General features: G+C 50.7%; 1 protein-coding gene across 2 annotated transcripts in view; it reads left to right on the top strand.

Annotated features, from left to right (window-relative positions):
• PLXNA2 (plexin A2) overlaps nucleotides 1–10,188 on the top strand; it is a 213,164-nt gene extending 202,976 nt beyond the window's left edge. The window contains exons 27-32 of one of the 2 annotated variants that reach the window (XM_059939005.1): nucleotides 2,600–2,699; nucleotides 3,677–3,867; nucleotides 5,247–5,416; nucleotides 7,933–8,145; nucleotides 8,822–8,972; nucleotides 9,665–10,188. In XM_059939005.1, coding sequence (XP_059794988.1) covers nucleotides 2,600–2,699; nucleotides 3,677–3,867; nucleotides 5,247–5,416; nucleotides 7,933–8,145; nucleotides 8,822–8,972; nucleotides 9,665–9,760 — 921 coding nt within the window. In that variant the 3' untranslated portion in view covers nucleotides 9,761–10,188. The other variant, XM_059939016.1, reaches the window with a different exon arrangement.
• Nucleotides 10,189–15,437: the final 5,249 nt, after the last annotated feature.

The raw sequence follows: 15,437 nt of genomic DNA on the forward strand, positions 1-15,437 counted from the left end.
CCCTGCTTCCCCACTCACTGGTGATGTGACTTTAATCTCCCTAAACCTTGGGCTCCTCATCAGTAAATGGAGCTATGACCCCAAATTGTGAAGGTGGTTGGAAGTATTAGAAACCACAGGTGAGGTATACCAGGATGTATATACCACTCCATAGTAGCTATAATCACTCTGTTGATTCCACCCCAGCCCCCAACCCCACTTCACACTGGGCTTCGTAGAACAGTTTTAATGAACCAGTTGGAACCGAAGAAGAAAGTGCAAAAGAAATGAGCATTATGCCCCCAAATTGTAAGTTTCTCCAGGGCAGGAATGGGGCCACTCTTCTCTGTCTTTGGTGCCCTAATGCTTGTTACTGGGCCGTCTGTCCTATGACTCCCAATCAGGAGAATGGAGTATTCTGTTCTTACAGTGCTCATCTTACAAAGCACTTTGAATTCCCCGATGTCATTTATCATTCATGTATTCATTCATTCCTCAAATAGTTACCGAGCTTTACTTTGTGCAAGGCTCTTCCCACACGCTAGCCCTGAGTGACAGGGGACAAGAGGGATTATTCTTCCCTTTGGGAGACAATGATGATGATGATGATGATGTCCATAATAGCAACAGTAATACCAGCATTTACTGAGTGTCACTGGGCACCAGGCACTGCTCCCAGCCTCTACGTGTCCTAATGCCTTTAATCCTCGCAACAAACCTAGACACGATTATTATCCCCTTTGACAAATGAGACAACTGAGGCACAGAGAGGCTAAGTGACTTTCCCAAAATCACGTAGCTAGTAAGTGCAGAGGCAAGGTCAGACCCAGCCAGGCATCTTGACCACGGGTTTGCATCACCTGTTGGTCAAGAGAAAGACTGGAGACTAAGGACAAGGGAGATTTAGTGATGAGACCTGGAATTCAGTTGAACTGTGGTCATTCCAGTCACCTTGTGAATCTCCCTTTAGGTGACAACAAGCCATAAATGATAACATAATCTGTTCTCCCTGGGAGAATAAACCCTTGCTCCTGCCAGGCTTTTGTGTATCATTTCAATTGCAAAGAGAGTTCCTGAGAGTCCTAGGTGGAGAGTTCCCCCTCCTTTTCAGACCTAGTGCTGATGGTGCAAACTGCCTGCAGTCTGGGGAGCTGCCCCAGCTGGGAAGTAACTATGCATTGGCATCTTCCAGACAACTGTGAAGAGTCCTGGACCCTGCAGCTTTATGCTGTCAAGTCAAAGCATCGACCTCTTGTTACCCTCCCAGGAGTCAAAGGTCCTTGGAGCCCCAACAGGAGAAAAATCTGCATAATCTTAATTAACAAAGAGATTTTTAAAAACTTCCCGGGTTCCCGCAGATTTATAGGGAGGGTGAAATTAAACACCACTACTAAAACTGGCTATAGGGGAATCTCGTTAGCGCTAATGTTCACTTATAGTTTGACTTCCCAACATTTAATTTTTTTTTTGGTGGGAGAGAGGGACTGACAATTTAAGACCCAGAAAGATGGTTTTATGACTGGTGCAGCCATAAATCAAACTTATAAAGTTCATAAAAATTGTTAAAGTAAAAAATGGTTTAATAGGAATGTTTTATGACCCATAACATTATTATAGCTGTTTTATTCCCTCTGCGTTAGGGGTTTAATTGGATCGCCACAATTCTGGGGATTCTCCGTTTTTATTGGATGGAGGGTAACCTTAAATCAAAATGCCCCCAAATGTCCTCAATATGGCCCCTCATTTGTCAGCCCTTTCCCTGCAGGCTGGGTGCTGAGCCTGGGCACCCTCACAGAGGACAGGCAAGACACCTTCTTTCTCGCTGACTCCCCAAGAGCAGCTGCCTTCTGGTGAAGCCTCTCAAGGTGACTGGGCCATTATAAGACCCAGGCCAGAAAGAAATCAGAACCAAAAGGGAAAATGGGCTTCAGACCAGTGTGTCTTGAAATAAAATCCCAAATTAGGATGCAATGAGGAGAGCATGTGCTCTGGAGCCTGACAATACGGACGACAAATTTTGGCTCTATCATGTGTTAGGTGTGCGAACTTGAAGGTGTTGTTTAGCTTCTCAATGCTTCAGTTCCTCATCTCTAAAGTGGGGATAGTTGTATGTAACTCACAAAGCTCAAGGCAGGCTGGGCTACGCTCCCTCTAATAGAAATACAATGCAAGCCACACGTATAACTTTACATTTTTTACTAGTCACATTTAAAAAGTAAAAATAAGCAGATAAATGTCATGTTAATGTTCTATTTAACACAACTGATCTAAAATAATTGTCATTTAAATATGTAATCAATATAAACATTATTAATGAGACAGTTTGTATACTTTTATTCATCCTAAGTCATTGAAATCCAGTGTGTATTGTACATTTATAGCGTACCTGAGCTCAGACACTTACAGGGCATCTCCCTTTGGACTGATTGGATTGCAAGAGCCCAATAGCCACAGGTGGCAACTAGCTACCATATTGAAAAGCAGGAATTGTTATTTCTAGCATTCCTGATCTCCTTACGCTCTACGTAAACCTATTCTGTAACTCTCTAGAAGTACTTGACAATTTTATTCCCCAAGATACCAACATTCACCTGAACTGTATCTCTCATACCCTTCTCAGGTATCAGACAGATCGGTGGTGGCTCTGGTCCCCAAACAGACCTCCTCCTACAACATCCCTGCCTCTGCCAGCATCTCCCGGACATCCATCAGCAGATACGGTGAGGACCAGAAAGGTAGCCTGGGCAGCCAATGGAGTCTTCTGTGACCCCCGGGGGCCACTCACCGTCCCTTCTGACAGCAGGAGCTCCGTGCTGCTGCCAGCCTGCAATCAAAGGCTTCCCTTTCTCCCTGGACCAGTCATCCTCGGAGCAGCCTGTCTCCTCAGAGCTGTGGCAGCAGGTGGTATCCGGCACCTTTCCTTTGATAGCCCAGGTCTGATGAAGGAGTTTGAAGGGCCCAGACCCAAGGAGGCTCTTGGATGGGAGGTTCACATAACCCAGTCCCAGTTTATGCTTATTGTCCCGACTGAATTATTAACAGTGCCCCCTTTAGCTCTCAGTCATGTCCCAATTTGGGCAATCAATTGTCCATCCTAGCCCTTCCACCCCTGAGGAGAGCTAGGGCCCCCAGTGCCCTCTGGGCAATGAGGTTGTGGTGTTTCACTCTCTCTGACTGTGTTTCCTCTGGTTCTGTATAGCACTAGGCTTTGGGCTGTCCAGCTAAAGGACACCTCAGGACTGAAGCCGGCAGCTCCAAAAGGGGCTCAGGCAATTCTATATTCTGGGCCCCAAGTAAGAAGGAACCCATCAACTCCCAAGAGGGAGCATTTCCACTCACAGCCCTTCGTATCCAGACTTTTATTAAAGCCCCTATGAGAATATCTGGTTGACATTTTACCTATTGATTGTTCTTTGCTGGAAGCATCAGGGAATGAGGGACTCCCAAATTCCCAAGGGCCACTCCAGCTCACAGAATTTCTAGGTCCTCTTTTTACAAAAAGATTTCAGGCTGTTCTTGTGCCAACCAAGGATCGATAAAATAACCCACCAAATATGAAACCCCAAGGGTCCCCTTCCACTTGAAACTGGTTTATTCTGAGTGAGTGCAGCAGGTGGGCAGGGATTCTAGAAGGATTCTTCAAGCAAGGATGATGCAATTAGTTGCTCACAGGCCTCCACTGCCCCCTTCTCCTCAGACTCCTCCTTCAGGTACACAGGCAGTCCCGACAGCCTGCGGTCTCGGGCCCCCATGATCACCCCAGACCTGGAGAGTGGGGTCAAGGTGTGGCATCTGGTGAAGAACCACGACCATGGGGACCAGAAGGAAGGTGACCGGGGCAGCAAAATGGTGTCCGAGATCTACCTGACCCGGCTATTGGCCACCAAGGTAATTCCTGCCCTGCCCTGCCCTGCCCAGCCCAGGGAAGGCTCCTCACAGAGGTGTGTCCTACCCCCCGCCCAGCCCACAACATCGGAAGGACATCATGGAACCTGTCCTTCAAGGTAACGCATTTGGACAAGCAAGTCCAGGTCTGGGGCAGGCTTCCCAGGAGATCAGGCCACTGCTGCTCTCTACCCTTTGGCAAAAATCACAATGACATCTTTCCTCCTAGCTCACTCTGTAGGACCGCCATTACTCCTCAGAGGATCGACACTCTCACCTCGGGCCCCTACACCCCTTAGGAAATCACTGGGGTTTTTTGTTGGTATTAGATGGACAGATATGCCAGCTTCCTCCATCAGTGCCTTTTCTACCCAGTTTCTGGCCACAGTGGGAGGAAAAGCGTGAAGGCCTGGTCCTTCTGGTATCCAAGAGAAGGCTTCCCCTTCCCCGTCCCATCTCATCTACCCCCAAATGCTGATGGAAGTGAGGCAGCGGAAGTGCTGGAAGCTATGATCTAAAGCTGTCTTCTAGCCTCCCTAGCAGAGAAAAGTTTGCCTATATGCATAGCAATCATACAGCCCGTATTTGCCAGGACTGTCCCCCACTGACCCCACAAAAATGCGGCTGAAATTCTAATACAGTGGCATCTCAGACTTGCTCCCTGACGTGCCTCAGAAGTACACCATCAGACCACGCGTCTCAAATTTTGCTTTGCCTAATATGCTAATAAGAGACCAACAAAGAGACACCAAAAGGTTGGACATTTTCCTGACCTTCAGAGGTGCTTTTTGAATGTGCAAACTGTGGGCCCCAGGCCCAGCCTTGTCCCTGCCCCAGGTACCCTCCAAGGCCCTGTGATCAGGGCTGTGTCTCAGTGTTCTTGGATGTGGACCCTTCACCCAGTCCCCACTCCAGACACCACTTATCCCCAGCCACTAACATGGTGAGCCCTTCACACCTTCCCGTGAGACCCTCTGCAGTCCTGCCCTGCTCCCGCTGTAAAGGTCCGGCCCTCCGTCTTGTTCTTTAGACACCCTCTCGTACCAGCCTGTGCCCTTCATTCCCCGTGGGAAGCCTGGGCTCAGAGCACTTGCTGTCTTCACTCAGACTCCGCACGCCCACACCCGCCTGCCATGGACACAAGCAGAAATGTGGCATGTGGCCGCAGGTTGGAGGGGGTTCTTGCCAGGAATCTGCAGCCCATTCAGTCCTTCCCACCTCCCAACATCCGCCCCCAACCCCCACTCCCACCGCACTCTCTGCACAGCCTGGCGTTGCAGACAAATTTCCAAGGCAGGATCGGTCCAAGGCACCATCTGGTCTGCCCGCCTGCTGCCCGTCCCCCTCCCCCACCTCATACTTTCCCACCACCCCTCCGCCAGGGCACCCTGCAGAAGTTTGTGGACGACTTGTTTGAGACCTTGTTCAGCACCGTGCACCGGGGCAGCGCTCTCCCCCTGGCCATCAAGTACATGTTTGATTTCCTGGATGAGCAGGCCGACAGACACAGCATCCACGACACAGATGTGCGGCACACCTGGAAGAGCAACTGGTAACCCCCTGGGGAGCCCAGGGAGAGCTGCAGCCTGGCGAGGCTGCAAGCTGCGGGGGGTGAGGACCAGGGAGATGGGCGGAGCCTGTTCTCTGCTGTGGCTGAGTAATCCAAGGCTCCTGGGACAAACATATGCTCCGCAGAGCAGACGTGGTCCCCAGGCGCCAAGTGGGCCCTGCCAGGCATAGAGCCTGGCACCAGGACAGATGCACCCTTGAGCTCTGCCCCTTTAGGCTGAGACCCTTCTCCAGGACGTGCCTCCTCCTCCCTAACTCCTGGTTCTTAGGAAAGGGAGCTGGAGGAACCTACACAAAGAGCCACGTCTGAGACCTAGCAGCAGAGCTTCACAGACAGGCGTTGTGGGGCATTCTGAGCACGGCAGAATCTAAGGCACTTCCTGAAATGGGGAAGCCCTGAATTAAACTTAGACCCTGGGGAAGTTGGCCAGTGCTGGGAGAGAGCTTGCACCTGCTGTAGACTTGAGCCCACCAACTACGAGGTTGTCATTGCAAACGTGATCCCTTAAGGCCAAGCGATTACCCCGGCGCCATGGCTTTCAGGAAGCAGCAGGCAGGACGTCCTGCAGGCGTGACTGTCTCCCCTAAGGTAACCTCTGCAGCCAAACCCAGCAGTGGGAGAAACAGTTCCTGCGGGCTCTTCGCGCAAGACTTTTCTCTCCTGGGTTTTGAACCTGGACCACAGACCACACTGAAGACTGACTTTCAGGTCACAAAGGGACTGGCCAAGAGCTGGAGTAAAAACCTTCCTTCAGGAAAGAGCACAGAGAGGGGAGAGGGGAGGTCCAGGCATCTGGGTTGGGCAGGCAGCCCACACAGCTGTCTGGAGTCAGCCATCTCCTCAGAAAACAGAGCCGGCACAGATGGGACCCGGCTGTTATTTGGGAATCAAAAGTCCTAGCAACCAGCAAAACACTTTGGAAAAAGCCAACCCCAAACCCCATGTATTCCTTCCTTTCCGGGGTGTTGTGGTTGCCAAGCCCTCCAAAGTCTGCAGCTTTGATCACAGTGGGGTGAAATAAAGAGGCTCTGGTGGTTGTGGGGTGAGGAGCCTCCAGTGCACGTCACTGGGACAGGCCTTCCACCTGCATTCCCAGGGCCGGGGCCGGGGCTGTTCCCTTTGCTTTGGCGGATCCTCAGTCCAGCGCTGGGAGTGGCAATTTCAAGGAAATCAAGAGAAAGTTCTGGATTATCCCCATCTCTGTGCCTTCTGTTTCTGGCCAGGCCCAAGTCATAAAAATGCTCTGCCCTGGAGTTGTGGTGGGGAGAGTCCCCTTAGCCAGACCGCAGGTCCCTAATGTCCAAGGAAAGACTATTAGAAGCTTCCAAAGCTGCCAGGGGAAGGGTAGGTAGAAGAGAGGAGTCACCTCTCAGCCCAGGCCACTCCCTCCAGGTTAAGGAAAGTGAGTGATCCCGTTGCATTTGGAAAGATAAGCAGAAATCATAATGGAAGGACTTGGAGTGGGCACAGCTGATCTTTCCCAAGACTTGGCATGAACTGAGACATTTGGGAAAGCTTGGGGTCCAGGAGAATCAAGAGAAAATGAAGGAGAGAGGGGAGGTAGGTTGGGTGGCTGAAACATCTCAGGCCCAATGGACAAGCCGGGGACAGGGCTCATTCCACAGAGGAGCCAAAAGAGTTAAGGGCCCGCAGGCAGCTGGAGGAGAGGGCCAAGTTGGAAAAGGCGGCAGAAACAGCAGCTGTTCTGGTTTTGAAGGGGAGTAAATGGGCTTATCTTCCTTACGGCCTAAGGAGCAGAGAAAAAGCATTCTCCTCCGATTATAAATTCCCAAGTTGCAGAAAGAACTCTCCGAACGACTGATCAGTTCCTCTTGGGGTGGGAAAAAATCGGAGTCCTAGTGAGTCATTCCCAGCGTGCCAACATGGCCTCCTCTTCTTCCTCTGCCCCTGACCAGATCCAAGAAAGCCCCGGGGAGAGTCGTGAAAGAGCTGCCCCCAGGGGAGCCCATTCCTCAGCCCAGCCAGGCCGGGCCAGCCCTGGGAAGTGGCTGGGCAGCCTGGCTGGGTGGGGAGCACAGGTGGCGCCCTTTGTGCCCACTCGGAGCCCGTGCTGGGGCTGCCACTGCATCCTTCTGGACAATGGCCACAGGCATTGAGAAGGGACTCTGGGAGCCTGGGGGCTTTGTTTGAAGCTCTGAGAAAACTGTGCAGCCCTCTGTTACTTGGGCTTCCCTGGGGACACAGAGGCCTTTGGAAAAGACCTCCAGGAGGGAATGAAGCCACCCACGCCCACCTCTCAGTTGTTAGAGAACAGGGTCAGCACCCCATTAGGGCACAATAGTGCCTCTCCTTTTCTCCCAGCATCAGTAACAGCTTAGCCTAAATTGGCAGCCCTGGCTGGACCAGTTTTCTGTGACTTCATTCTCTTGCCCTTCGAGAGAGAATTTGGCATTTGTGGGGGAGGGAGGAATGTTAGTGGACAGCATGGGGCACGGCCAAGGTGCAGCCCTCAGACTCTGCTCTGCTATTTCCTACAGCCTCCCCCTGCGCTTCTGGGTGAACGTGATCAAGAACCCCCAGTTTGTATTTGACATCCACAAGGGCAGCATCACGGACGCCTGCCTCTCTGTGGTGGCCCAGACCTTCATGGACTCTTGCTCAACATCAGAGCACCGGCTGGGCAAGGACTCCCCTTCCAACAAGCTGCTCTATGCCAAGGACATCCCCAGCTACAAGAGCTGGGTGGAAAGGTCAGTAGCACCCTCAGGACACGCCCGTGGCCCTGAACGCCTGCTGCGTTCCCTCCTCTGGGCTTCACTGACCAAGGACTCAAAACCATGTTTGTGGTGCCTTCGGGACCTCGTGCTCACCTTTTTCTCTCTTGTCCAAAGTTCCTGCTGGGGGAAGAAAGGGAAGCTTTGTACCCTTCAAGTCAGATCATTAGCATTCTAATTACCATTTATTGAGCACATGCTAAGCACCCAGCACTGTGATAAAGATGTTGTATGTATCACCTCACTAAAATATCCAGCAGAGTTGTAAAGTAGGTATTATTATCATCCCCATTTTACTGATGAGGAAACTGAAGCACAGAGAGGCAAAGTAACTTACCCAAGGTCACACAGCTAGCAGGTAGCAGAGCTGGAATTTGAATACAAGGAGTCTGGTCAGAGACTGGGCTTTTAACTACCCTGGAAAGTTAGTAGTTAGGGAAAACCAGTCTCCAGGTCCCAACCTTAGGGAAAACCATCCTCCAGGCCCCAACCTCAGCTAGAGGGAAGAGGCCAGAGGAAGCTTCGTGAGAAGAGAAATAGGGAAGCAGGAGCAACTATGGGGACAACTGTGCTCTCAAGGGTTCTGGGACCAGGGTAGGTATAGGCAGTATTTGCTGAGTCCCCACCAAGGAGCCTGTCCTCTCTCTGGCAGATACTACGCAGACATCGCCAAGCTCCCCGCCATCAGCGACCAGGACATGAACGCCTACCTCGCCGAGCAATCCCGCCTGCACGCCGTGGAGTTCAACATGCTGAGTGCCCTCAATGAGATCTACTCCTACGTCAGCAAGTACAGCGAAGAGGTGAGTCAGGGCCCCGGGAAGGACGCACTCAGGGGGCAAAGCAGGTTAAACAAAAAGCAGGGCTCCATCCTTAAATAACAGCAACGGAGGGTAATTCAGAAAACACATTCACGGAGTCAAAAAGTCATCACCATGCTTTTAGAAGGCAGCCTATCCTCTCCTGATTCATTCGGTGCTTTCTTACACCTTCCATTGTCTTGCCTTCATTGTTCATGCAATACATAACACTTTTATTTAATAATGTAATTGTTTTTCAGTTCAAAGTGTACGATTAATTTCATCCATTCTTAAACAATGAATCAGACTATTCTTTGCAGTTGGGCAGATGCTGTCAGTTACATTTCAGACAGACAGGTGGGCACAACTAGATCCTGAAGAGGACAGCTCCAGAGAATTCACAAGTCATGCATTAGCATTGTACCTGAATGTAATCGTAGTAATAATAATAGCTAACACATAGCACTTGCTATATGCTAAATGTCGTTTTAAATACTTTAGATATGTACATACACACACATACATACACACACACATATGTATGTCATACATATATTCAATTAATCATTTACATTATTTAAGGTAATATTCATTAGGGCAGAATGGAAAGGCAGATAGAAGGATATAGGATTCTGGAAAATGGCCTCTTCCATGCTGAGTGCTGAGTCTGCCCCCCCTTTGCTTTTGTTCCTCAGCTCATTGGGGCCCTCGAGCAGGACGAGCAGGCCCGGCGACAGCGGCTGGCATACAAGGTGGAACAGCTCATAAACGCCATGTCCATTGAGAGCTGAGAGGTGGAGCCTCCTGTTCCTGGGAAGAGGGACCCGTGAAAGCTGTCACACTGGGCATCTCAGAAGGAAGGACAAGTGAAGGGGATCAGGCCCCAGCGCTTGCTGTCCCCTGAGACCCCCTCCCGGGGAGAGGGGAGGACCCCTCTCCCCACGCCAGCCAAGTGTCGTCACAGCCTGTTCCTGCAGGGAGAGACCGGGGGTGTCATCCACCCCATCCCCCCGCGGCGAGGACGAGAGGGACACCAGGACCCGGAGAAGGTGGCTCTTCAAGCTGAGAGGCACGACTGGGCGCGGTTCTGCCTCTGTGACTGCTGCTTTGCATGAAAACTCATTCAATGTATATTGGGGAAATAATGAGAACTTTATTTAATTTTTTTTAAGAAAAAGGAAAACCAGAAATAAAACAAAACAAAAAGCTTCCCTGTTCATCCCGTCCAACTTTCGTTTAATTCTGATTTCTGTCCCCCTTCCTTCTTTTACCCCTGTCCCTCCTTCCTCGTATAACTCCTGGTTCCCAATGCCAGAAAAAGCCTACAGAGAGATGCTGAGAGAAAGCAGAGGGAAAAATGATTGTTTCCTTGCCTTTGGAAATGTTTTTTTTTTTTAAAAAGTGAGGAGGAGAAGAATGAGCACAAGTTGGCAACAAACACTTCGCGAAAAGAGAGGCCAGTGAAACCTGAAATTATCCCGGCAGCCGTGAGAGGTGGGGAAGGACTAGCCTTTGCACAAATGGCACAGCCATGGAGCGGCTCCACCTGGCTGACTGGAAACAGCTTTACATACGCACACCTGTGTATTCTCATCTCCAGCGGACATATGTGTCTGTAGAGTACCAATGCTTTTTGCTACTGTTTGGTTGTTTTGTTTTATTTAATCCCAAACCTCAACAAATGAGGAGCTGACTTTGGTACTTTTCCTTTGGGTTTCCCTAAAGTGACTACCAGAAGTGGGGGAGAGGTGGGCCTCTCCCAGACCAGAGGCCTGGCCTCCCTGAGGGTGCTGGGCAGCTCTGCCTTACATCCGTCACTGTCATAAACCAGGCACCCTGGCGAAAGGCCTTGGAGGCGCGTGGGCCAGGCCTCCAGGAGATTGCATTTGGGAGCTGACCTGGGGATATGGGTGTTTGGCTTTGGATTCTGCTCCAATCCGCCAGTGGTTTCTTGCAATTAAAAAGAAAACAAAAATCAAACACTGTTTACAGCAAGCAATACTTGAAGAGCATAGGTTCAGGAAGCTGCAGTATTTATTGTTGTGCTTTCTGTCTTTTATTCTCTCATGCCTAGAGAGGGGAGGCAACCCTTCGCTCGTATGTGGAAGCTCCTGATCGTCTGGACACTGGCCTCGGTAGAGATGACTGTAGCATCCCCATGTTATGTCTTCTTCGGCCTCTCTTTCTGCCTCTCATGTCCTTATGAGTTTGAAGGACAAGTGGGCAGCTTCTCTCTCTCCTGCTGACACCTAAATCCATGGATGACCCTCCGTCCTGAGTGTAGTTTCCAAATAAAGAGACCAAAGTTCCACACCCTGGTCCTGAGGCCCCATGGAAGGCAGTGGGAGGCATCCAGAGGAAGGCACCTCCGCTGGTGCAGGACCCTAGTGACCGGACAGCCACCAGAGTTTCCGGGCCTTCCACTCTGGCAAGGATCCAAGCAGCCAGCTCCAACTTCTCCACAGGCAGCATCGGAGTGAGTGGGAAGGAGGACAAGAGAAAGGCAAAGGGATGGGAAGGGAGGCAGCAGGAGAGGACCAGCCTACCCTTCCCACCTTCTACTTTACAAGGGGCTGCGATGCTGGGAATCGGGACCAGCCACCCCCAGCGATACCAGACCAGGGTCATTTCCTCTGTAATTAACTCTGGGCCCTGGCTTCTCTGTGCCCTGATTTACTTCCAAACACTTTCAATTTCCAAAGGCTCTGCTGACCACATTGGATTGCCAGGAAAGGGCCGGGGGAGGGGTAGCTCTGAGGGCTGGCTTCCATCGCTGGGGTGTGGCTTTGGATCACTGTGCTAACCACACAGCAGACAATGCCTGGTGGCCTCAGCTCCAGTTTCTTGCCTGAATGCAGCCGACAAATGAGAGGAGAAAAGCATTCAGCAAAATACTCAGGAAACTCGCTGTTTTCATTATAATTCACAACCAGCCATGTGAAGGCCACTTTCTTCTGATAATCCACTTCTGTTAAAGTTTCTCTGGGCCCTATTAATAGCCTGAAAGAAATACTAATGACTGACCTTCTGCACTAAGCCAAAGTGTTTGCCCTTCATATACCCAAAGCGTATTCAGCTCAGAGCCCATGATTTATGGAGATGAAAGGCGAGGAGATACGGCAAGAGGAATGTGAGCAGGAACTTTGTGCTGCCCAGAGAAAAGTGCAGCCCACCCTCATTTTACTTCTGAGCTCTGAATGAAGGTTTTCTGATCACACCACTGCTCAGACTGGCATCCTGGGCTTTGCCCCACCAAGAAGTAAAAGTTAGACATCTCAACTGCAACCTGTAGGCATCTACCCGGGTGTCTCCCAGCAGCTACTTTTGGTGACCATTCACCACCCCTGGGGATGCTTCCTTGAAGGTTTTGGAGGAGTGGGAGAATGATGGGGTGATGGCCGCTTGGACAGTGGAGAGGAGAGGCACCAGAGCTGGCCTGAGAAGCTTGACCACATTTCTCAGGATTCCATGAGAGAGCTGGGGAATGTGGGCTGGCAAAGGATGTGGCACAGGGGCATCCCTAAGGAAGGAATTAAGATAAAGGAAAACTCGACTGGACTCAAGTCAGGCTGTGAGGGTGAAAGGATGGAGAGCCTTGCTTGGCTTTGGGTCACCAAGAGTCCATGCCCTGTGGGATGGGAGGAGAGGGAATTAATTGGCCTCTGTCCTCACTGTTATCCGATGGGAAGATATTTTGACCTTGTGTAAGGGATAGGTATTAAAGTCACGTTCCCTCCCCCACATGAAGTCATCCGTCTTGGAGGGAGGCAGAGAGGGACTCCTCTCTCGAAGGTTGATCCAGCTCCGTTTTGTTTCACTGGTCTGCACAAGAGACAATCCTCTGGAAAAGGGAAAGGAAAAGCACCCCAGAAACGTGCTTGGCAAGACAGAGGGTGCTCATACACAAGACGGAGATGGACAAGCTGTCCATCTTGGTGGAGTGAGTCCCTCCAGCTGGCCTGCTGCTGCCTGCCCCCCAGCAGAGGCTCAGGTGCTTCTGTGCTTGCCCTCCTACAGCTCTCCACAGCCCATCTCTCAGAACCATTCCTGATCCACTACTGGCAGAGAGCTCCCCCTCCTTGAAAAGTTCAGTCATTAGGAGCACGGATCCACTGGGAGCCTCACTCGCGGGAGGGAGCTGTTTCCTATATTCATTCATTCAGAGAACGCTCCTGAGCTAACACTGTTTGCTAGGCCCTGCTCCAGGTGCTGAGAAACAGCAATGAACGAGACCAAGAAGAGCCTTCTTCTAGCGAACTGACATTCTTCGGGCTGCTGGCTCCTGCCACCAACTTAGCCCGCATAGCTCACCTCCCAGACCTGCAGAGGGCACAAGTTTTGTAGAAAAGGGAGCCAGAAGAAGGAAGAAAGCCGACCAACCCAGCTGCCTTACCTCGTTCTGGGGACAGTCCTGAGAGCCATGAGAGCCTTTCTCGTTCCCACTGCCGCTGTCTCTTCTGGTGGCGCTTCCCCTGCTGCTTGAGCTCCTGGCCTTCCTTTATTTCTACCAAACGAGGACAAGAAATAGCAGTGGAGGCCCTGGGCCCTGCTGAGCATGAAGCAGAAGCAACGGATGGGTGAGCTGGACTCCGATGGTCTGGGCAGCACAGATTGAGAGCGTTTGAAAGCCCCTGGCTGATCAGCCTCCAGGTGCATCCCAGTTGCCACGCTGCCCCCATTAACCTGCAGCCAGTAGATACTGAGCGGGCAGCTGCCCCCGGGGAGGCCACTATTCCCAGCCACGCTGTCCTGCCTGAGGTTCCTGGGCCCTGGCCACGGGCAGGAGAGAACTGAGCCTCAGGGGTGGGGGCTCTGTGGGTGAGAAAATGCAGAGAAGTTTAGTGGACACAGGGCTGTGGGAGCAGGTCCTCTGGGGGGGCTTGGGAGGTGAAGTTCAGGGCCTTCTGGTGCCTTGTCTCAAGAACAAGCTTTGAGAAGATGGCGGCCTCCTCTTCATCACCCCAGTCTCTCTTCCCTGTCTCTTTCCTTTCTTCTGGTTTCCCCAAGAGGGAAGTTTTAGCATCTGGGGGCTCCGTGATGCCAGGGATAAAAGATAAAGTTTCACCCTTGGTATTAGGGAGGTGCTGGGGGACAGGGCCTCAGCCCTGTCAGCAAACTGGAGATTCTGGGCCTTTCATGGACATACCCATCGCATTCCCCTCACCCTAAAGGGACTCTCCCCTCTATCCTTTCTGCAGTGCCGCCCGTGCCTCCTGTCCTCACCTCAAGGAAACGGGAGGCATCGTCTGGATTTCAGTCAAGGCCCTGACTCAGGCCTCGTGTGCGCTCTGCCTTGGCATTACGGGTGGAGGACATAATGGAACGTAGTTCACCCTGCAGAGCAGATGTCCCCTAGTGTGTCAGGGAGGGAGGGACAAGCTCTTTGTACCACGAGACTAAGGACCTGAGCCCACCTGCCTCTCCCCTCAACTTCTCCTACCCAAACCCACTCTTCTTGACACACTGGAATCTGTGTATTATATATTTTTTTAAGAAAATAGAATGATAGCTGTCCAGTTTTGTTGTTTTTACAGGTGTTGTGGAATAAAAACTGTAAGAAAATTACGTATTTAAAATGTTCCAATAAACTGGGGGTTTTTTTTTGTCATTCTAATATATTATTGTGTACCTATTGTAAATATGAAACACTCCTATTTTGCAAGCCAAGGACACAATTTGTACTGTTGTTATATATAAATAAAGTTTACTGGATTAAAAAAACCTTCAATCTTCAAATAAACCTGGTTGTTCAGGAGTATATATGCAGAATAACATTTCCTGGGCATATTTAAGAAGCAGGGTACTCATGGGAAGATGAGCTAAGTTGTTTTGGGGGACTTCTAGAATTCTCTCTGGAGCCGGAGCTTATTAGTGTCCAGTTATCAGCATCAACACACCAGCACTCACACACACACACACACACACACGCACGCACGCACACATGCACACACACGCACGTGCTCCGGCTGTACCAATAGGTGAACACTGCCCTCTGGCCCCAAGACCCAGAACATCGCTTTTCTCCAACAACAGGCTGATAGTGCAGACTTTGGGTTGAGGTGCTTTCCTAGGGGTGAATTAGGTCTCAGAAGGAGGAGATCCACCTGCAGTCCTTCCTGAAAATTACACTTATTTATTTGTATTAAAAATTTCAAGCACCTGCCATGGAATGGCATTGTGGTAAGTGCTGGGGGATGAAATCATAAATGAGAAAGACACAATCTTTGCCCTCATCAGCCTTTTAGGGTATGAAAATCATAAGGATTCTGAAAAAAGAATGTCTCAGCTGTGCCATGGAAGGGTTTTTTGGTTGTTTTTCTTTTATTCTCAGTTGAGAGATTAAGGGTGAGTCAAGGGAAATATGCCAGATACTGTGTGCTTTTAGATCCAGCCCAGGGGAGAGAGAAAAGGGTTGGGCTGTGGCCTGGGGGATAAAAGCAGTTCAGGGCTGACATGGAGTCCAGAGGC

This window comes from Balaenoptera ricei, chromosome 1 (assembly GCF_028023285.1).
Source record: "Balaenoptera ricei isolate mBalRic1 chromosome 1, mBalRic1.hap2, whole genome shotgun sequence".
NCBI classification, from domain to species: domain Eukaryota; kingdom Metazoa; phylum Chordata; class Mammalia; order Artiodactyla; family Balaenopteridae; genus Balaenoptera; species Balaenoptera ricei.